Below are 23,385 nucleotides of genomic sequence, written 5' to 3'. Positions count from 1 at the left end.
TGCTGTGTGTCCTCGAAGCTCGTTTTGCATTGAAGCGATAGACAGCACGAATGTCCCTTTGCTCACTGCTGCTGCTGCATCTCCTCATGCCAGCATTTTGACAACGAGTGTCCGCAGTCATTGAGCGCGATGTGTTCATGTCTGCTGCACGTACTGACACCACGCATATTAATTTAGTTAGCAAGTAAATGTTTACGAGTTGATACAGCCGATAAAAGTACTATCCTTACTTCACATGGCTGCTAATTTGCTATCACAACCGATGCTTCACCTTTTGGGCAAAACTGCCTTTCTTATTAGCAAACGATAAAGGATCACCACTGAAGTCAGTTTGTTTTCATAGCGCTATTATTCAGATATTTTCCTGCAACAATGCAAGTTCAACATTTCCTTCAACTCCGGCAGCACAGAAAATATGTTTACAGGCTCTTGCTCATTGTGCTGCTTCAGTCTTAAATATTATGCGATAGTTGTGGCCCCGGGATTGTTTTGTGTTTGCCCGCTGTGCATTGTTGCAATGCTGGGAAATGCAACCTTGACTGCGTGACACTGCCCGTTTATGCTGTACTGCACAAATTCAGCTTGGTGTTTTCCATCTACAGACTAGCTTAACCCATTCCGCACTGCAAACGCACATACAAACATGTTAAACAAGCTTTTTTGCGATTCTCAGCCTAGACCGCACACCTTATCTGGGGCTTGATCAACAATAAGCGGCAAATTTTCCGCAATTCTTTGCCGTCCACACCTGCCTTGGCAGTTTAGGCCTAACCAATGCTGTCGCGCCAGGTGTCGGCCCCTGAAGTTACACTCTAGTGCAGCATCAATGCAAATTTAATCACAGCAGCCGAACGTCTCTCAGCAAGCCATACAGTCACTGCGAATAATATGTTTTACTAATCAAGCAGGAGCAGAGCTTTAGTGCGCGTACAACACATATAAACAATATTTAAAGCTTCGCACTAATATGGGGGCGGTGGGGTTACTGATTTCTGCTTGTAGTGTGTGGTGTGGATTCAAGGCAGCGTGAATCGCACTTCGAAGTGTAGTTTTACGGAAGCATGGCCCGCACTGCCGTGAAGCCACCTTTATGACAATGTTTTCTGCCATCAGGACTGCCAAAGAGGTGGGGAACAGAACAGCTGGCCGTAGACTTGATGAGGACATCGACGTGCATCCGCAAATTGAGACAGTTCTTACAAAAATTTGGTCGCTGCAGATTTTAGTCGCTGCAGATTTGGTCGCTGCAGATGGTTCTGCAGATTATTTCCACGTTTTATAAAGTCTGCTCACAGTTGTAAATGCAGTTGTAAATGCAAACAGCTTATACATGGAAAAATATGTACTTTTGTTCGTTTCAAATACTAGAATTTGAGTCAAAGTGAACATCGAATAGCGTAATATTTCAGCCTAATCTTCGAAAATATTGAATATTTGCACAAGCCTAGATCATAACCGCTGGGAACCAAATCCTTACAACACTGCACGGGCATAGTTTGGATCCAGCATGCACTGAACCTTGTATAAAAAGCTTACTTTGGAGTTTGGCAAAATTAATTCAAAGCATTCATTACATGAGGATGTGCTAAAGGTAGCCACCGCCACACAAGCACTAGCCGTGCCCAGAGGAAAAGTGATGTTAGTGGCCATTACGAGCATGGCAGCACAAGACAACAACAAGAAAAAAACAGGGCCAGCGCTTCCTTATTTTTGTCTTGTCTTACGCTATCATACTTATAATGAATCATTAACAATTAACCCACTTGTCAGTTCTAGGTTAGTGGCCAGTGGTTACGGCATGCAGTGAAGAGCAAAGACAAAGGTTTCTTTCCTGCAAGGCTGGCAGAGTTTAGCAATCTCAATGCAGAGAATGACTTTTGCACTAAGAAAAGCAGTGATGCTACTAACCTATACCATTTTGGAGCAGCAAAAAAATGCATTTCAGAGCAGGAGATTGGAATTTTGGAACACGATTAATGAAAGCTATTGCAAACTTTCCATATCATAAAGTCCTCTAAAGTTCAACTACCAGTAATTTTGATAGATATAATGCCAGCTAAGCAAATATTTGCTTATGCGCTTTGGCAAACAAAATTTTTTTTTCATTTATGAATTACAGTGTCATACTGTATGTTTTAGTTCAAAACTCAAGTGTTCAATTCCAAGACAATTTCATTTTGTTTGATTGTTCAAGAATGCTTCAGTTTTGAAATATTCATCATCAAATTTGACACTCAGTAAGATAATTTCGCATTCGCAGGATGGAGTCTATATACAGGACCCCTTCCCCCAAATTTACGCAGCTGATTGCGGGGGAATGTCACCCAGCAAGGGCCATAGCGCAGCTGCTACAGCTCTGCCAGGCTTCTAAGCTAGAGTGCCACCTAATCACCCATGTCACATGGTGGGATTCAGCTTTGTGTCGAGACTCTACCTCTGGATGTGAAAATTACCTTACCGAGTGTCAAAATTCATGTGACAAACAGTCGCCAACCGAGTTTTTTCTTTATTTTAGCAAAACACATCTGAATAATTGGTCAGTCCAACACCATGAACTTTAGCTGTAAAATCATTTTTGTTGCTTTTTCCAATGCCAGCGGTACGAAAGATTTGCTGAATACCCTGGTGCTGTGCTTCACTGATATAGCATCTATATAAAGTTCCGCGATGGTCGAGACGCCAGAGACATTTTGCTTTCACTCATAACGCAGTTTGATGCATGTCGCGTGCCGTCACAAAGCACAGATATGTGGGCAGGACCTTTGACTGTACGATGCTGCCAGATTAGGCTCTGATGCGCAGATTCAGTTTGTAGCTTTCTGCCTACACATGAGACTTCGCCGTTCCATCCATTAAGCAAATAAAACAAATGAAAAGCATTGTGGTAGTTGCCGGCATTGTAGCCCGCAGACCCAATCTCGGCTTCCGGCCGCCAGTCTGGCCAGTGATCTCACGCCCAATTGCCGAGGCAGTATACTGGTCTGAACATATGTGTTGGAACCATCTTGCGGCAATAGCCTACTGGCAGTGAAATTTTGTCACAGCCGAACAATGCAGCTAGGCCTAACCAGCACCACTTCTTCGGTATCCTACGGTGCAAGTTGCTGTTTGGTGCTGAGTCAACCCAAATCTTAAAAGCAGCCATAAGGCATTCCCCTAAAGCCGTGAAATCATCTCGCCAATGAAAGTGCGGGATAGGCGACCAATATAATGGCAGCACTTGGATCATGGTCGCCATTTCTGTGACATCGTGCACGATATGTTCAAACAAAGGAAGGAAACACCATACCGCGTTTGAAACTTCAGTCATCCGATTTACATTGGTCATACAGGAGAGAAGCGCGCGGTCTGGCTCACCATTATCCCAATTCCTCGCTGCCGCTTGAAAATCGACACTATGCCTCTGCCTAAGCAACCCGCATGAAGCGGGGCACAAGGTACTCAAAATAGACAACAGCCCACTGAAGAAACAGCGGTACAATCCAGGTTTGACTGAGGCTTGGCTTGGTCCGCCGAAGCGTTACTGCAGCAGTGGGTCCATGCCATGCCTGTTTCGATGGTGCGAAGAAACGGCTCTTGAGAACTTAGTTCTGTTTTCGAAAGCCCGAGCTACCCCTTAGGCGCAGGGTGGGCGCAGACTTCTCATACTTTGCTGAAATGTAGCATGATGTAGCAGGGTTTGCCAGTCGGCGCAGTTTGGTGCAATTGGCGCAGTGGTACCATCACTGGAAAGGTACTCCAGCAATAGCGTTTTCAATGCTACTGTCATGCACCCCGGAAATCACGTGGAAAGAGGACAATTAGGAATTTAAACTTTGGCCACCCTGCTTATTGGTGTTGTATACGACGGGTCTTGTGAATTTCGACTAGTTAGAATGCTCACCTAGCCTTGAACCAAGCGAAACTTAAGGTTACACCCCACGCACGCTTGCCAGCACGCACTCGCTCCTGGCCGCTCCTGGTTAGACGCCTTGGCAGAACAATTGATAACGCTTCAAAAATGCGCAAGCTGGATGTGGCTACTATCTGTCGGTCAAGCTAGTGAAGGTCAAAGCTGGTCTGCACCACGTATCAGTGATGCTACTAACCCATACCATTTCGGAGCAGCAGAAAATGCTCGCACGCGTGGCGCACACTCAAGCCCTGTCGTACACAAAGCAAACAGTGCGCATACGCACCACAGTTGCACATAGCTATGGTCTTCTATGTAACATAGATACCGCGGCCGCCCCTGTGTGCCACCACAAGTCCACTGGCTAAGCACACCGCCAGTTTGGCACCGCCACAACCACATTTGGCTTACATTTGACGCATCGTAGGTGCCAAAATCGGATGAAGTGGCGCCTACCTTAACATCCAAAAGCAAATTTGAACTGCACGCCATGGTGACGATTAGAAGGCGGAGCGTCGTGGGCATGCCCTGCGCCGCCGTAGCTTTCACAGTGCAAGGCATTGAAGAAGGAACAGGAGCACAGCGAAGAGGATGTTTGATTGCCATTAACTACTTCCTCTAAACACGTTGGCGTACTTTTTGCAGCAAGGTATTTCTGAAATAGTCTATTTTAACTTCAAACGCATTTCTCCTCTCCAATAAAAAAAGAGGGTCGAGAACACTTTAAAGTGCAGATGTGAGATAATAGTTTAAAACTCAAAACCTAACAAGGTGGCGTACTTTAAAGAAAATCATGCGGAATACAGGAAGGTTGTGAAATGCTTTGGTTACTTAAACTGCCTCACAAAAACATAAAAACTGCAATACCTGCGATCAGGTTATCAATTGAGAGATCATACATACAACACATGGCCCAGCAATCTGAGCTCTCAAAGTGAGGGGCATTACCTGACTTCTTCGTTGTCCTCAAACTCACTCAGGCAGATGGTGCACTTCTCCACGTTGTCCTCACTGTCACCACCGCTTCGTGGAATCTGAACAGAGGAAACCTACAATTAACACTACAAAACAATCCGCTAGCTTGAAGTGCAAGCAAATGACAAATCAAAAAGGGGCCCATATGCAAAGTAGCTGATGTAGGCTGCATTTTGCACCAAGACAGCAAAACATACTTTGCAGCCACTGTTCAATGCTGTATGCCAATACAATGTTTTATTTCTATTTTATTCCAGTGACCATCTTTAGTCAGGTTATTACTGTTATCAAGTTATCACTTAGTGCAATTCAGTACTGCATCTGAAATTTAGTGGATTTTGCCACTGTTAGATACGGGACCTTTTCCTGAGCCTCCTTCGAGTTCACCAGACCACATCGAATCGTGCCACAGCTAATTAAGGAGCGCAGAAGCATGTATACCACATTCCCGAGGCGCGGCACGTGCAAGCAAGTTGGCGGCCCCCACCTCGTACGCCGCATCTGGAGCTATTCACTGCTTGACTCGTCCCGAAAGTGAAGCGAGAGCCTGGCACTGTTCCAGGTAACGTGGGTCTAAGAGGCAAGACGGGTGTAATGCACCGTGAAGCCCTGGCAGCAATCCCCCCCCCCCCCCCGTCTGCCTTTGTCACGGTAGTTGCAGATCGGGAACACAAGACCGCAGAGAGAAGTAAGCACTCGGACAACTGGGGACCAAGGAGCGACCCTCTCCGCCGGGTGTGACACAATCGCACGGGCGCCTACCATTGGCTGAAAATCACGACACCTGAGCGGGCTCGCCGATTGGCCGAACGTGACATGACTTCGAGACACCGAAGGGCTTTAAAAGCCAGAGACCGGGAGCAGCAAGAGAGCACTCCTTGATTCATCTCTTTCGAGCTTCTTGCCACGGGCCGAGCGTCCCGAGTTGCTGCCGGCTCGTAATGACTTCTATGACTGTTGATTTCTTGGTCATCTCACTGCAAATAATGTAAATAAACCTCCAGTTTTTCATCCCGATGTCCGCCTCAACTCTTACAACTGGTTGCCAGCGGTGGGATCGCCTCCAAATGCAACAACTGGTGGCAGCGCTACGGATCAACCTTCGTCAAGAGAAATCCTGAGGAACCCGGAACAGCGAAAAAGAGCCTTCGTCCAAAGGAGTCCCGAAGAACTTGGAACAGCAAAGAAGAGAGAGCCTTCAACCCAGGGAGTCCTGAGGAACCGGGAACAGCGGACCAATGAACCAGATGGCAGGGTGCTGCAACCGTAAGTGAGCGTGTGGTTTTTTTCCTTTTGATTCGCCAGACTTCAAATGTTGTGTGTTTATTTTGATAGTTCTACGAATCGGGAATTTGTTGCATATTGTGTGTTTGCATAAATTAATTAAGGAAAACAGTTTTAACCACCAGTCAGGGCAGCTGCCATGGATCTTAGAAGGTTGACGAGGTTAGACTTGTGGGAGTTGAGGTGGACGAGCAGATGAAAAAGCCAGCTATCATAAAGGCAATTCAAGATAGTGGCAATGATGATGAAAGCATTAAGATTGCTTGGGAGGTGACACAAGAACCACGGGAGCATGAGCGTCGTGAACGTAAGTGTGAGTGCCAAGAACTTAAAAATAAGCGTGAGTGTCAAGAACATGAGCGTGAGCAAAAGTACGAGAGAGAGATAGCAGCATTGGAAAAACAGATACAATATTTTCAGCAGTTAAAGGAACAAAGGCAACGCCCGTCTGAAAATTCTGTAGACAGTACAGAGCAAAAGAATCAGGAAGTATCTAGCGGATTTTCGCCAAAAGCCAACGAGAAGAGTAGCGCCTGTGAGACTGGCTGCACATTCTTAGGTGAACGGAAAGGACTAGCCGCTAATGATGCCTTAGTGGCAACAGAGGCCGTTAAAGGCCAGAGTGAGAGCGACGCGGTGCTGTGCCAACAGAGGACTGTAGAGACAGCTAGGCCAGCTGCGAACAAATTGGCACAGTTACCGCGTGTGTGCGTCGCATCTCATGGTATCGAGGTCGTTAGCGAGGTACAGGGTAATGTTGACCCGACAGACACGAGCATCCATGTCAGGTCACACCTGCGTGCCAAAGTGAAGCGCCAGCTGGACGATGCAGTTGAGGGTAATTCTCAGGATTGCGAGTGCGTAGCTCAAGAGAATACAACTGCATTGTTCAGGGACCGGTGCAGCTCTCCGCCAGTCTAGGTAGGCTAGATAGGGATCATTCAGTTATTAATCATTCGGACTGTGTGCGTGACACAGCGATCGATACCGACGGGCTGTGTGCCAATTCACAGCGTGAGCTGGGCAATGCAGTAGAGGGCAGTTCGCAAAAGTGCGAGTTGCATAGCTCGAGTAAAGCCTGCTGCATTGTTCAAGAGTCAGTTGATCTGTTCGCCAGTCGAGGCAGAGAGAATGTTGATTTAAATGAAAATCAATCAGACTGTGCAGGTAAGAGACCGATCCGGGCGGACGAAATGTGTACCGGCCAGCACGAGGCACGCGAAAGCGGCATGACAGAGAGTTAGAAGAAAAAGCGCCGCAGAAAGAAGCGCGCTAAAGATCGGAATGCGGTGGCTAATGTAGCGCAGCCAAAGACGGCGAAAGACTCAAAAAGCCAGGGCGCAAGGAAAAGAAAGGTGCGGTTGTCGTTGACGATGTTGACGCATCAAAGACGTTCGAGCCACAGGTCAAAAAGAGACTGAGAAGCATGTTCTGCACGGACGCGGACCGAGGGCACGGGACAGTTATGTTCCTTGTCGGTCCGTCGTTCTTTTCGAAGTTCAGCGTGTAGTACAAAGAAGCACAAGGTGGCAAGACGAGACCAGGTGGTAAGGAGTCGTGACACGGTTAATCGAGTTCGTGTTGAAAGCGGGGCACCAGGATGCAAATTGGCAGGAGACTGTAATGTCTTGGGGGAGCTGATAGTGAGTCAGCCCTTTTGTTGTTCCTCGGTAGCCAAAGTAGCTTTCAAACTGCGACCACCTCGAGTACGGCTCAAATAGTATGAGTCAGTTGTAAACGTTTGAAAAGGGAGGCCAAGAGAGCTTCCGTAGAAGGAAAACGTGTTTTGTTTTATTTTTGAACATTTGCAAATTTTCGCAATTTGAGACTAGAGCTTCAGTATGTAAGGTATGAGCTTTCTTTATGTTTTGTTTGAGAAGCTTGAGATTTGAAAGACGCGTGTTTTTATTTTTTTTTTTAAACATGTAGTATCGCGAGGTGTTCATTAATTAGTATATAGGCTTTCTTTTTTTGTGAGTGAGTAACCTGAGTGTCAAGGTTATCGGTGAGAGGCCTATCGTAACGCGCGTGTGTATTAGTTAACCTTTGTTTATGCGTTTTCTTTTATTTGCTAAAGTTAACTGCATAGGTTTTCAGTAAGTGCATCATTTGCACTGAGAAGCGTTCTTAGCTCCATTAGCGAGTGTCCTGTGTGGACGGAAGGAAGCAGATTTATGATTGGGTTGCTCGTGTGTGTTGAGGGCAGCCGTATTCTGACTTCTCTAGTTAGCGCGCCTGGAACTAGTTATTAGAAGACGCATTATTTTAAGGGTTCTGCGGAGTGCGTGAGTTACGCAAATTAAGTCCTTGTTTAGGTTACGTGTCCTGTAGGGACTAAAGGAAGAAACCAGAGTAAGCGTAATGACAGGTTTGCCTACAACGCAAGTACGCGTTTTGAATAGTGACCACAAAGCTAGAACGCTTGTGACTACGTACTTGTAGAGTTGACCGGACTGTTCACTGGCCCCAATACGTGCGATAAGTACGCCACTGCGATAGGTTAGAAATATGCTGTTCGTGTAGTTAGGCCACTTAAGTTATGGTCGGCTGTTTTCATTTCTTTGTTTGCAATGACAACGGCCCTTTGTTTTGCAACAACAATGTCACTCTGGCCTTGTCGGCATTTGGAGAGAAGTGGATAGCGGTTTGGAAAGGTGGTTGGAACTGCTTTGTCAAAATTGGGGAAATAAAAGATCAGGGTTCATTTTGACTCAGTAATAGCCTGGCGAGTCAGGGGTGAAGAGCCTGCGCTTACACGTGGTGCAGCGCTGTGTTGTTTTGTTTGTTTGACGTACGTTCTCCAGGGCCCAGGATCCCGAAGTTCGTCAAACGAGGCTCGACACCAGTACCCTGCAGGTTCTTTCAGCATTCCTCATGGCCAGCGAATTGATTTCACCATCCATTCCGAACTTCCGGGGCGAGGACGAGCTGTTAGATACGGGCTGTTTTCCTGAGCCTCCTTCGAGTTCACCAGACCACATCGAATCGCGCCACAGCTAATTAAGGAGCGCAGAAGCACGTATACCACATTCCTGAGGCGCGGCGCGTGCAAGCAAGTTGGTGGCCCCCACCTCGTACGCCGCATCTGGAGCTATTCACTGCTTGACTCTTCCCGAAAGTGAAGCGCGAGCCTGGCACTGTTCCAGGTAACGTGGGTCCATGAGGCAAGACGGGTGTAATGCACCGTGAAGCCCTGGCAGCAATCCCCCCCCCCCTTCCGCCTTTGTCACGGTAGTTGCAGACCAGGAAGGCAAGACCGCAGAGAGAAGTAAGCACTCGGACAATTGGGGACCAAGGAGCGACCCTCTCCGCCGGGTGTGACACAATCGCACGGGTGCCTACCATTGGCCGAAAATGACGACACCTGAGCGGGCTCGCCGATTGGCCAAAAATGGCGTCACCTGAGCGGGCTCACCGATTGGCCGAACGTGACACCAAAGGGCTTAAAAGCCGGAGACCGGGAGCAGCAAGAGAGCATTCCTTGATTCATCTGTTTCGAGCTTCTTGCCACGGGCCGCAGCGTCCGAGTTGCCGCCGGCCGTAATGACTTCTATGACTTAATTTCTTGGTCGTCTCACTGTAAATAATGTAAATAAATCTCCAGTTTTTCATCCCGACGTCCTCCTCAACTCTCACACCACAAACTCTACAGCAAAAGAGTCTTCTCAAATAAGATTATGCATGTGGCGCGAATAGTGTTGTACATTCTCAAACACATCATAAGAAGCCAACAAAGACACCAAGGCCACCATAGGGAAAATTACTTGTCCTTAATAATTCAATCAAGTAAATGATAAATTAATGGAAATAAAGTGGATGAAAAAACAACATTCTCATAGTGGCACTACATTCATAAATAGTAATGAACTTGGCTCAGATTGGACGACCAAATGACTGTGCCCGCCATTTTAAATTAATTTATTTGCGATCCTTCAAATACTTCAACAAGTCAGGTGCTGCATATATAAGCAGTATCCCTACATGATTCCAGTGTTGCTTGTTCTTCTGGGCACAACTTCACCCAATAGAGTCAGATTCTTAGCTCACATATTTGGCCACGTTTAATTCATTGTCACTACAATGGGACAGTATCTGTCAAGTTTTCAACAGACTAGTTTTATTTTCCATCTTGCATTAATTAAGCACACAAGTACCATCATCCTAAACAGTAAAACATTAAATGAATATACAGTCGACCCCAGATATATCAAATTATCGCATTATTGAACAGTTGAAAAATCCCCTTGGGAAACCGATGCAAAAGTTTAGCGCTATTGTTTGCATATATTGAACTCCCATGCACCGGCATGTCGATGTATCGAACTCCGTGCTGAGCTGCGCCCTGGCAAGTGCGCGTCTCCCACCATACCCCACCCCTGCAATTGCGCTTCTCCCATCGCATCCCACCTCCGCAAGTGCGCTTCTCCTCACGAAGCTCTCGCGATGTTCCCGCAATCTCACGCATGCCGCCCTGCACTCTGAGAAAGGGGCATGTGGGTAAAAGGCATGTGACGAGGAGCACTTGTTGTGTGATTGGCTGTGAAAGGGAAGTGGGAGGGAGAAACCACGCTGACCGCAGGTGCCCGTTTCCTGTGTTTTGGTTGGCTGACACCGCTGGCGCAGCGAGACGAACGAGGTCAGTGCAGCTTGGGCTTGTGGTAGTGCGCAGACGTGCGTCTTTCGAATCGCTTTGTTCCTTTTATTCACGAGGCCAACGCAAAGGCTTGAGACTAGTGTGGTGCAGTGCATTTCTCGTTCTGCTTTTGGCACGTGTTCCAGAGCCACAGCCCCGATAAAACGCAAGAATTTGGATTTTTCAACAAAGGCGGACATCATTCGACGGGTGGAGGCTGGCGAGAAAAAGTCTTCGGTCGCCGCGGCATTCAGCATTCCTTGCAACTCCTTGAGTGCGACCCTCAAGTACAAAGCCGATGTTAAGCTGAAGGTAGTGCAGTCCAGTCGCCTTGGAGCGTGTCGTGTGCGCGTCCCAACCTTTGACAAGGTCAAGAAGGCATTGTAAGCCTGGTTTTTGGAGACACGTGTCAAGAACATTTTTTTCTTTTGAAATAAAAGTGCTCTGGTCATCGAGCTGTGTTTTTGTTTCTTTACGCGCCTTGGAGGCACAGATCGGTAAGTTCCCGTTAGTCACGACATCGGGAAGCTGCCTTGAGATGTGTGGAGTTGTTAAAGAAGCTTTTGACTTGCATACATTATATTTCAAATTATCGATATATCGAACTATTTCGCTATCTCCTTCGAGTTCGATATGTCCGCGATCGACTGCACTAGCCTTGCTTAATCCTCTGACAGTCAATTCCGTAAATATTTGGTGCAGCGAACTAGTCCCAAATGGTCGATGCCTTACATTTATGGCGACCTCTGCATGTTTGAAAAACGTGTCAATTTTCCAATTCTTTGTTGCCCAGCAACTGTTGTCACCCTGTGCAGATACAGGTAATTTTTTATTTACTCCATAGTCTCTTCGTTTTCATTGCACGGCTTCATTACACTGGCGTTTGAGCAACTGCTTGCACACCTGCACGCGTGAGGGCACGTGGTGGTTGTTTTTGTTTCATCTTGCAGGCTGTTTCTGTCCGTTGCACTCTTAAAAACTGATGTCTATCTGGTTTCCAATCTCTCAGAGGGTCACTGCTAGATGCTCGCATGTCTGTTGCTCATAGGGATGTGATTACACCTGTTCACAGGCTGGTACATACAAACGATGCCACCATGTAGAAGCGATGCTGCTATGCCCAAGTTTCTTTTCTCGCGACTTGGCTCGCAAAAGCTGATTGCCCCTCGTTGGCGAGGGAACGAAGGATTAATGCAATTTTCTGACTTGTTTGGTTTTTTTCTAACGGACGCACCATCATCCAGGTTTCTAACATGCACTCACATACACAGTTCGATATTGCTATGGGCATGCACGCTGGTTACTCTACTGAAAGTTAGTCGACTGGCGATTCTTTAATATGGACTACCACCCAAGTGCCACATCAGAATACTGTCACGTGGTGGTGACGTTGAATAACACAGTAGCAATACTGTGAACAACAAAACACTTTTATTGGGCGAACTAGTGCCCACAAAACAGGCTACCCTTATAGCACAATGATAGCGGCGAACACGGTCGGCGATCGTCGAAAATCTGATCAGCAGGTCAAGCGCGTCGGCTTTTATAGAGCAGTCGTCGAATGTTCGAGACTAATCGTTGAGACCCGCGTGCCTTCCACAGAGTTCTACACCATTCGCGTCAGGCGATGAAATCAGATAACACAAGGTTAGGCGACAACAGACAACGGATAGAAGCATCGTTAACTTTCCAGAAACTTCGGATACATGCAGGCGCGTCCCACGCTGTGCGATAATCATTTGTTAGGCAGCGAAACGTGCTCGCGCGATTAAGATAAGTACAGTAAAACCTCGTTAAACCATACCCGCTTAAACAGTAGTTTCGTTTTAAACGTAGTAAAGTCAAATTCCCGACTCAGCGGCCATTGAACATAATGTGTTTTGTATCCGCATAAACCGTACCAGATTATTGCGTACACATCTGTTAAAACATAGCGTTTCCACTTTTCGTCGCGCAAACACGGAGGTGCGTCGTCTCCATCGGGCGGGCCAAGCAGAACAACAAGCCTCAGATATTGGAACAACGGCCTCCAAACGCCCTGCGCGTTTGCGCGTGAAGCCACATTAACATCTACATCATTTTGATTACCGTGCCAGAGAGCGCTGTGGCATCGTGCAAGCGAGGACTCGTGTCTTGCCGAAGCTGGGATAAAAAAGACGCCGGGTGTTCAGTCCATCGTCCGTGCTATCGAACGTGACACGAAGAAGCCGGCGCTAGCACATGACAGGGATCTGCTGTTGACTATAGCGTGTGGCATTTGAAATGCAAAGAAGTTGCTCGGCAGCGCTGCTGCGACCGCGAATAGATGTCGGCTACAAGGTTCGACTTTTTGCCATCGTTGCCTCTGTTGTTGCCAAGTGTCAACCAGCGACAGTGACGAGGACGACACGGAAAGTGATAGCACGGGCGATTCAGGCCCGACAGTGGCATAAGCTGCGCGTTGCGTCAGCCTCATGAATGCAATCGTCGCGACGACAACAGGGACGCGATAACGTAACTCTATTCCAAATGAAAATTATTCCAAACTCCAGCACCCGTAATGAAAAAGGCGGCCCCGGGACTTGTGCAGCACTACTGCGCACGTGCACGGTGAATACGTAACACCAACGAGGAATCTGCCATGCGAGTGTTTGCCGAGAAGAGGGGGGCTGGCTGAAAAGCTGGCACGCAACTTCAGTAAATTTGAGGCCGCTGTCGTCGGCATGCTAGGCCGCCGTGGCATCAATCGAAAATAACGCTTTTGTCGCGCGAAGTGAATAAATACTGCATGTTTTTTCCCCTTTCATCGCACTCTCTCTGAGTTCCGTTTTCGACAGGTAAGAGGGCGATCTCATGCTATTCGGTTAAACAGTACTACCGTTTAGTACGTACCTTCCCCGAGCTCCGGCCAACTACGGTTTAACGAGGTTTCACTGTACATGTGTCAATACCCCCCCTCTTAAAGAAGGCATCGACCCAATGCTGCAAACAAATGAAAGTTATAAAGAAGCACTCGTAGCAAAGAAAACAACACAAGGAAAGTTCGTCAGCGTCCGAAAATGGTTTAAGACGCACCACGTGGACCACTTCAGATCGTGCACGGCGCCGCTGTGAATGCGAAATGCCGTCTGGCACAACCTCATAGTCCAGTGCGCCAATACGTCGAATGACCTTGCAGGGTTCGAAATAGCATCGAAGTAGTTTCTCACTGAGTCCTCGTCGGCGTATCGGTGTCCAAACCTAAACACGGTCACCGGACTGGTACTCAACGAAGCGTGGTCAGCGGTTGTAGTCTCCGCTGTCGGTACGCTGCTGGTTCTCGATCCGTAGGCGGGCGAGCCGTCGGGCTTCTTCGGCGCACTGGAGATAGCTAGCGACGTCAACATTCTCTTCGTCAGTGACGTGTGGCAGCATGGCATCGAGCGTCGTCGTCGGGCACCTGCCGTAAACCAGCTTAAACGGCATGATCTGTGTTGTTTCTTGCACCGCCGTGTTGTAAGCAAAAGTTACGTACGGCAGGACCGCGTCCCACATCTTGTGCTCGACATCGACGTACATTGCTAGCATGTCAGCGAGGGTCTTGTTCAGGCGCTCGCGAGACCATTCGTCCGTGGGTGGTAGGCAGTTGTCCTCCTGTGGCTTGTCTGGCTGTATTGCAGAATGGTTTGGGTGAGCTCTGCTGTAAAAGCCGTTCCTCTGTTGGTGATGACTTCTGGAGCACCATGTCGCAGCAGGATGTTCTCGACGAAAAATTTTGCCACTTCGGCTGCGCTGCCTTTCAGTAGAGCTTTAGTTTCAGCGAAGTGGGTGAGATAGTCCATCGCCACGACGATCCACTTATTTCCGGAAGCTGATGTGGGAAACGGTCCCAACAAGTCCATCCCGATCGGCTGAAAAGATCGCTAAGGAGGCTTGATCGACCGTAGTAATCTCGCTGGCCTTGTCGGTGATGTCAGGCGTCGCTGACAGTTGCAGCATGTCTTGACGTAACGGGCGACATCGGCAGTTAGGCGCGGCCAGTAATATCTTTCTTGTATCCTCGATAGCGTCCGGGAGAAACCGAGGTGCCCGGCGGTCGGATCATCATGTAAGGCGCGCAGTACTTCTGGACGCAGCGCTGACGGAACAACAAGGTAGTTGGCGCGGACTAGTGAGAAGTTCTTCTTCACGAGTAGATTGTTTTGAAGCGTGAAGGAAGATAATCCGCGCTTAAATGCCCTGGGTACAACGTCGGTGTGCCCTTCCAAATATTCGACGAGGCCTTTTAGCTCCGGATCTGCCCATTGCTGTTCAGCGAAGTCTTCCGCGCTTATCATTCCAAGGAAGGCGTCATAATTCTTGTTATCTTGCGGCGGCGGGTCAATGGGGGCGCGTGATAGGCAATCGGCATCGGAGTGTTTTCGTCCAGACTTGTAGGTTACAGTGATGTCGTATTCCTGTAGTCTGAGGCTCCACCGTGCCAGCCGTCCTGAAGGGTCCTTTATATTCGCTAGCCAACACAACGCGTGATGGTCGCTGACAACTTTGAATGGCCTGCCATAAAGATAAGGGCAAAATTTAGCTGTAGCCCAAACGATGGCGAGGCATTCCTTTTCGGTCGTAGAATAGTTGCCTTCCGCTTTTGACAGCGACCGGCTAGCGTAAGCTATCACCTGTTCGACTCCGTTTCTCCTCTGGACTAGAACCGCACCGAGGCCTAGGCTACTGGCGTCAGTATGGATTTCTGTATCGGCGTACTCGTCAAGTGCGCAAGTACTGGCGGCGACTGCATGCGTCGTTTGAGTTCTTCAAATGCGTCGGCCTGCGGCGTTTCCCACTTGAACTCAACATCACATTTAGTTAGACATGTCAACGGCTCAGCGATGCGTGAAAAGTCCTTGACAAAGCACGTGTAGTAGGCACACATGCCAAGGAATCTACGCACTGCCTTCTTGTCGATGGGTTGCGGGAACTGTGCAATGGCAGCTGTCTTTTGCGGTTCTGGACGGACACCAGATTTACTGATTACGTGACCTAGGAACAGAAGCTCATCGTAAGCGAAGCGGCATTTTTCCGGCTTCAAAGTAAGCCCTGATGACTTGATGGCCTCTAGTACTGCAGCAAGCCGTCCGAGGTGATTGTCAAAATTTCCGGCGAAGACGACGACGTCATCCAAGTAAACGAGACAGGTCTGCCACTTCAATCCTGCTAAAACCGTGTCCAACACGCGCTGGAACGTTGCAGGCGCCGAGCACAGTCCGAATGGCATAACCTTGAACTCTTAGAGGCCGTCTGGGGTGATGACGGCAGTCTCTTCATGATCTCTTTCGTCGACTTCTATTTGCCAATAGCCAGACTTGAGGTCATCGACGAGAAGTATTTAGCGTTGCAGAGCTGATCCAATGCGTCGTCTATCCGCGGAAGGGGGTATACGTCCTTCTTCGTGATCTTGTTCAGTCGACGATAATCGACGCAGTAACGTAGGGTTCCGTCCTTTTTTTTCACCAGGACAACAGATGCCCACGGGCTTTTCGACAGCTGGATGATGTCGTCGCGCAGCATTTCGTCGACTTGTTGCCTAATAGCTTCACGTTCTCGCGTCGAAACTCGGTAAGGGCTCTGGCGGAGTGGTCGAGCGCACTCTTCGGTTATGATGTGATGCTGTGCAACTGGTGTTTGTGGAATCCTCGATGACGTCGAAAAGCAGTCTTTGTATCGACGGAGAAGACTTCTGAGCTGTTGCTGCTTGCTCATGGGGAGACTTGAATTTACGTCGAAGTCTGGTTCGGGGACTATGGTCGGCGGGGTAAATAAAGGTTAGTACACGTGTCAATGCAGTCGCCGACTGTTTATTCGGACCTCACGAGGACTGTAGAAATGTCCGAATAAACAGGTGTCCGAAAAAGCAGATTAAGAAAAAAAAAAAAAGAAATCCTTCACTTCCACGCACATATTCGGGCTTGGTAGTAGAGGCTTGAAGAAGTCGTGAATGCGCCGTTGCATGCTGTTTGGTTTACGCGCAATCAGATAAGCCTGAATCTCGGAGACGGTCGTACGGTCACTATAGGTGGCTGAAAGCACAGTCACTGCTTGTACACGCTCCGCATGCAACGGCAGCATAGCACATGGTGTGTCATCCTCTAGCTCGGAGTCATCGTCCGGCGGTGCAGCAGAAACCTGACGAATGATCTCGCCGTCGTTGAGTTGTGCGCATGTCAGTACAGCAGTGTCAGCACCTGTGAAACTGTCAAATGAGACGGCGTCCGGTATTGCAATGCAACCACTTTGCAGGTCTCGGCAGAACATTTTCAACGTCAGTAGGGAGCACATCGGAAGGCGACAAATCCTAGGCCTCCCGGCACCCGCTTGCCAGCATTCCCCAGCGCAGTCTGCGCGGGCACTGTCAGCGCCATTAAGACACTTGACGCGATGTTTCCGTATGCCACGTTGGATCACCGCAACCTCGACACAGCACACAAAGCAAACACCACCATGCCGTCACGCTGACACTAGTCGCACAAACGAAAAATGTGGCCTACTCGCAGCATCGTGCGTGAAGAAAGAAATAAATCAGCTGCTGGATTGTCTTGACATGGCTTACTAAGCTGAGACCGGAATTGCTGCAGCCACTCTATCGGACCAGGCACAAACGATAATGATGAGCGGGGATTTGCAGTAGCGCCACTTCGTGGGGCAGCAAGTAGGCTCCGTTCAAAACAAAAATGGTGTTCAGCAAGTCGAACCATGCACCGGTCAGAGTCGGTGCATGGTGCTCTCGATCGACTTGGCTCAAGGAGCGTCCAAAAAATCTGACGAGAATTTGCAAGGTGTCCGAACTTTCGCCAGTTGTTATATATTATGTATGGTCTATGGGGAGAATGCCGGTGCCACGAAGCAGACCAATAATCGAGCATGTCCAAATTTTTGGAGTCCGAAAATTCAGTCGGAGACTGTATATCTACTTCTGTGTATGTGCTTTTTTACTGTTATTAGAATTTACGGAAGTTCATCTTTATTCATGATTGAACAATGCAAGTTCACCTATGGAAAATAGTTTTTTGTCAGTTTATGCTCACATTTCCTTCCTTTTTCTGATTACAAACATTATGAACGTTCCCATGCCACCTTCGATAGACACGCATATATTTCCTGTGCTCGCCTTGTATGCAACTGCCATCTTGTCTTCACTCATTATGATTGATCTTGTCAACATGGTTGTAATAATTTACCCCATTTACAGCAAAGTTCATGCTAAACCATGTTTTTAACTATGATGCAGAGTTATTTCGCAAGGACTGCCTAAAATAAAAACACAATCTGATTACTAATTTACCAATGATAGTATCATCAATTTCAAATGACACTTTCTGTAATAGTACTGTGTCACCAAAGTGTTGGCAAAGTACTCTCGGTCAATGTGACACTAAATTTGCTAGAATAACTGGGGTATTAAATGTCGGCACAGTCAAACCTACTTATATAATAGGTAGATATAATGATCTATCGGTTACAATAACCATATCCCTGTGCACTTACAATTTTCCAATCCGAAATATTGAAACTGCACCCACATATAACAAACATATTTTAAAGCGCCTTACTGTTGCAACGAACACTTCGAACACTTTGCAGCACAAATAGGGCGCATACAAAGATATATATATTAGTAAAACCTTGTTATAACAAAAGGGGATATAACAAGCTTATGGATATAACGAAGCAATCGTGATTCCCCTTGAAATTCCGATTGATGCCTATGTACTGAAAACCTCATTTTAACGAAGCTAAAGTTTCCTCGCAATGGGTATAACGAACTTTTTTTAGAGCGCAGCTCTCTGGCGCCCGTTCTTGCATTTCGCGGCGCCGTCGTGCCTTGCCATAACCAGCTCCATAACCGGGGCCAACGCGCTGCTCTAGCTGCGTGCGCTCCTGGCACCATCTCTTGCGCACAGCGCGAGCCTTGCTCTCTTCACTCCTCCTCCAATGCCACCCATATGCAGTGGCAATCAGAGCGTCGGCACGGTGGCGGCTGATCTTGACGATGTGCTGCTGCCCAAGCCAAAACGCATAGCCACTGCCGTTTGCCACTGCGTGTACGCCTTCCCCACCTCCTCTCCTCCGTGGCAGCGACCTTGCGAGAGCAAGTGGTGTTCCCGGATTGACAAAGCGCTGGCTCGGTATCAGCGGATCACAGTGCGCGCTTCCCAAGCCAAAACGCCTTCAGTTGACTCACTAGCAGCGTCAGCAGAGTCAGTCAATCGCTGCCATCTCTTCGCCGTGCAATGTTCCTACATGCCCACGCACTGCCTCCCGCAACCTTCCGGTAAGCGAGGCAGCTGCACCAAGCTATGCTCCGTTTGCGGTGGCTGTTGTGAAATGTTCCGCACCAGATGGATTGTCCGAGGCTCACAGGCAGATTATATTATAATACAATCCGTCTGCCTATAGACCGTTTTTTCGTAGGCGCCGCCATATTGTGAACGCAGTGGCGCCGCCTATGAGCAGCGCCATACTGGCTTGGGTGAAAGCGGTCTTTTGCATGGCAGGTATATACGCTCGGCGGTAAGTTCTGGCGTTTGTTTTCGCGGTCGTGCGGTCTGTTTAGTATGACGTGCGTCGTCTACGTGGTAAACGTTTCTGTGAGACGTGCTGAAGGGGTTAAGGCGTCATGGCCGGAATTTTTGTTGGCGTTGAGGTGGACGGAACACGCAGCACGATGTGTGCGTGCATATTTGAGCCTACAATCAGCCTCGGAGATCAATTGTGTATTTCTGAATGTTCCAATCAATAATGTGACCTTATTGCAGTATTATCCTCTATTTCTAAGCTCCGGTTTAGGAGCCATGAAACATACGCGACGATCGTAACAGCGTGGGTACCGTTCTACAACCGTGGGTACCGTGGGTACAAGCGTTCAAACTGTTCGCCACAGGTTACATTGCGTGACTACTTGGTTCGATGGATGAGGTTTCCGCCCCTCAATAAAATATTTTTGGCAAGTAATAGCAGCATACCTTACAGTCTAAATTAAGCTTGTCCAGCAAAGGGACTGTTTACGAACTGCGCGAGCGTCCTAAGCAGTGGTATATAGGTGCTGGATTACAGATATCTTTGCTCTATATACCGCATGGTCCAAGCATACGACTTCAGCGGTTATGTAATTATAAATGTTGTGCGGCGTGACTATGCGAGGTCGTATTGCGGCGTTAGCCCGTTTTCTCTTGCTTTCTCGAGAAAAAGGCTGATAACAGAATTTTTTTTTTTCGGTTGTGTTCGTTCCGTTCTCTGCAACGCACTCACACGTATTACGGAAATTTTGTCCTCAAAAATAGGCATCGCATTCTTTTTATGCGATCCCTCTCATATATTATGGCTGTATACAGGCAAAAAAGGCAATGCCGAAGCGCACAGCTCACATATGTATCGTGCTGGTTCACCAACCGCAGTGATTTCTGTGTTGAGCAACGCCATCGGCCTCATGCAGGAAGGCTAGCGTAGACATATGGTAATTTGAAGCCTACTAGACTTGATATGCGCGAGAACGATGCCGGTGCATCACAAATATTTGCAGCGCCTGCCACTTAGATGTTTCGTGGTTGCCTTAGGTTGGCCGTGCACGAGCATGCGCTCTTATGCTTTATGCTTTACTCCCTACGCCAAGCGATCAGATAGTGAGCAGATTTACCATTTCATGCTGCTAATACAGAGACACCGGTTTTCTTTGTTGAATTAAAACCGATATAAGCAAAATAGTTCACAACACATAAACACACCGTGACTGATAATGTGCGTACGCCGCGGCTCATAAAGCACGTCACATTTTTGCTCCCCCAAGAGACATTTTCGCCTACTGTAGTTACCGATGCACCAAAAGGCTTCCCCGACGACCTTATATGAACGGACATGGCGTAAATTTCACAAAGTACCATCTAAAACATCTCGAAATCGTTCCGCAGCACGCGACAACAATACTTCCAAGCAGCGCCGCGCCGGATCGCCCAAGCCAGAGAGGAGGAAAGGCTCTCCGCGCGCCCCGTCCTTCTCGCCCGATGAAAAGGTCCATATAAGTAGCTTATTCTCAGCCAGTTTTTTCCGAGCCATGAGCGAGGCAACTGATGGAGGTCCTTCGTCTGCTGCTGCTGCTAAACGAGCTGCCCGAGCAGAGGCCCAGCGCTGTCGCCGCCAGAATCCAGAGGCATTGGTCCAGGCATTGGTACAGCAAGTCTAGCCTATATCCATTTACAGTCAACGAGCGATTTTTCGGATCCTCTAGGGAACGTAAAAATGTCCGAAAATTCAGGCAGTCTGAAAAAATGAATGCATGCAAAAAAAACTCACCCCCCTTTTTTTTTCTCTCTCGGATCTAGAGGTAAAGGGCAAAGTACCAGGCTTCCGAAACCCTGCCAAAGCATCAGTGAAGTGGATATAAAAAGAGGCGTTCAAAAACTCTGTATGCAGCCGACTGCCGGTTTATTATGTACATGTGCATCGCCGGGCAGCTGGTGTTATTGCTGCAGTGGCTTGAAGAACTTGTTGATTGTTGTTTGGACGGCGTTCCGGTTGCATGCGATCATATTCGCCTCGATCTGAACAAGGGTCATGTCAGCACTGTACGCCACAGTTGCGAACAGTGGAGTTCACCGACGAGCGTCGAAGCACCTAGGCCTGCGTCGTGAGCACACTTGACACAACAGCACACTAGCCAAAACGTGGCCTGCACAAACAAACGAAATGGCGCTGCTCCGGAAACTCCGCCGGAGGCGGAAGTGCGGCGATGGACATAGCCAGCGTGGCCAGATCAAATCGGTGTGTGACGGCTAGATTCGGCTAGTTGTGGTTCAAAGCGGTGATATGCTTCGGCTGCAAGTCGATTTCCTTCGCAAGGGCGCTGCACGAGGAGCCAAAGGACCTTCCGCTGCGTCAAAAAGTCCGGAAAATTGGACGGCGGGGGGGTTCGAGCATCCGAAACTTCAGATGTCCTTATACATTGATTCTAAAGGGCTTGTGGCGGTGCCGCGAAGATGTCCGAAATATCAGGCATGTCCGAAAATTCAGTCGAATGTATTTCTCCGACCACAAAGCTACCTTCACGACAATCAAGAACTGGGAGTGGAGCGTTTCTTGAAGCGAATAAAAAGTTGTAACTGCACATACATGTCTTGCTCAAATTATTTGCCTCAGTATATAGAAAAACCGAAACAGCTGAACAGTTGCGCTCAAATTTCACATTGGGAAGCAACGTAACCATCAGCAATCTTTTTTTTTTCACAACAAGCATTTACTGACCATTTTTGTACCCATCAGGTCAATGTCTTATAGCGCGCGACGTTCACATCTCCCGTGCACGTCTCCTGGCCTCCCCTTTCACATGGAACTGGCGGACCCGCCCGCTCTTCCGCTGCGTGAATTGGTGACGCCGACTGTGGTTTTGTTATTGCTTGTCATCTCCGTGCGCATCAACGACATCAGTGTTTCTATTGGTTAGTTTGTGCGAGTTCCCGTCACAAGATGGATGACGGCAAACGGAAGTGCAAAACGATATCAATCGAGCAGAAGGTGGCTATGCTGAAAGCCGTCGAGTCCGGCGTGAAGAAAAAAAAAGTGGCTGAAGATTTCGGCACAGCACTGACCATGCTGTCAACGATTTTATGCAGCAAAGAAGCTGTCACCAGTGCTGTCGCACGTGACGTTAAGGTTACAGAAAGAAGCTGTGAGCCCCCGCTTTCGAAGCTTTACTTAAGGCACTCTTCAAGTGGTTTTTGGACGCAAGAGCAAGCGGCACTATTGTGAGTGGGGAACTGTTGTAGCGCGAAGCGAGGGAATTTGCGTGCATCATGAAGCACGACGATATTGTGGTGAGTGTCTGCTGGCTGCAGCGTTTCAAGGAGCACCACGACATAGTCGGCAGGGCTGTCAACAGGGAAGCGCAGTCTGTCGACCACGAAGCTGCAATGGCGTAGGTGGAGACAAACGTGGGATAGCTGTTAGAAGAATACAGTCCCAAGGATTTTTTGAACGCAGATGAGATAGCCCTGTTCTACCAGATGCTGCCGCCAAAAACCTTGTCCCTGAAAGGCGAACGCTGCCAGGGCGGTAAGCAGAGCAAGGTCCGCGTAACCGTGTTGCTTTGTGCCAATATGGATGGGTCGGGAAAGGTGCCGGCCCTCATGGTCAACAAAAGTGTGTCACCACGATGCTTCAATGGCAAACGAAAGCTTCAAGTGAGTCATGTGTCAAACCGTAAGGCTTGGATGACGAAAGAAATTTTCGCACAATGGCTGCAGGAGTGGAACGAGCAGCTGGGCAAGTTGAACCAGAAGGTATGCCTCCTACTGGACAACTGTGCGGCCCACCACACTGCCGCTGTCCTTAAAAACATCGAGCTATGCTTCTTGCCGCCAAACTGCACTGCAGTTGTGCAACCCCTCGACCAAGGAGTTATCATAACTAAGTCGGGCTACTGCAAGTGTGTGATCGACTGGATTCTGCTCAATATGAGCATGAAGCGAGAGTCCACGGTCGACTTATACATTGCGATCGAGATGCTACAGGGTGCTTGGATGGCTGTACCGGCAAGCACCATCGCCAAGTGCTTCTGGCATGCCTCATTTGGCATCAGTAGCGGCAGTTACAGCTAAGATCT

The 23,385-nt window shown here is 48.3% G+C and overlaps 1 protein-coding gene across 3 annotated transcripts in view; it reads right to left on the bottom strand.

Annotated features, from left to right (window-relative positions):
• Positions 1-23,385, bottom strand: part of LOC142583297 (uncharacterized) — a 122,723-nt gene that overhangs the window by 11,866 nt on the left and 87,472 nt on the right. For all 3 annotated transcript variants that reach the window (XM_075693709.1, XM_075693711.1, XM_075693710.1), the window contains exon 16: positions 4,841-4,926. In XM_075693709.1, the coding sequence (XP_075549824.1) occupies positions 4,841-4,926 (86 nt within the window). The remainder of the gene's footprint in view (positions 1-4,840; positions 4,927-23,385) is intronic.

Source organism: Dermacentor variabilis, chromosome 5, assembly GCF_050947875.1.
Source record: "Dermacentor variabilis isolate Ectoservices chromosome 5, ASM5094787v1, whole genome shotgun sequence".
Classification (NCBI taxonomy): Eukaryota; Metazoa; Arthropoda; class Arachnida; order Ixodida; family Ixodidae; genus Dermacentor; species Dermacentor variabilis.
Note: the sequence above shows the minus strand (reverse complement) of the source record. Positions and strands in the feature narration are given on the sequence as shown.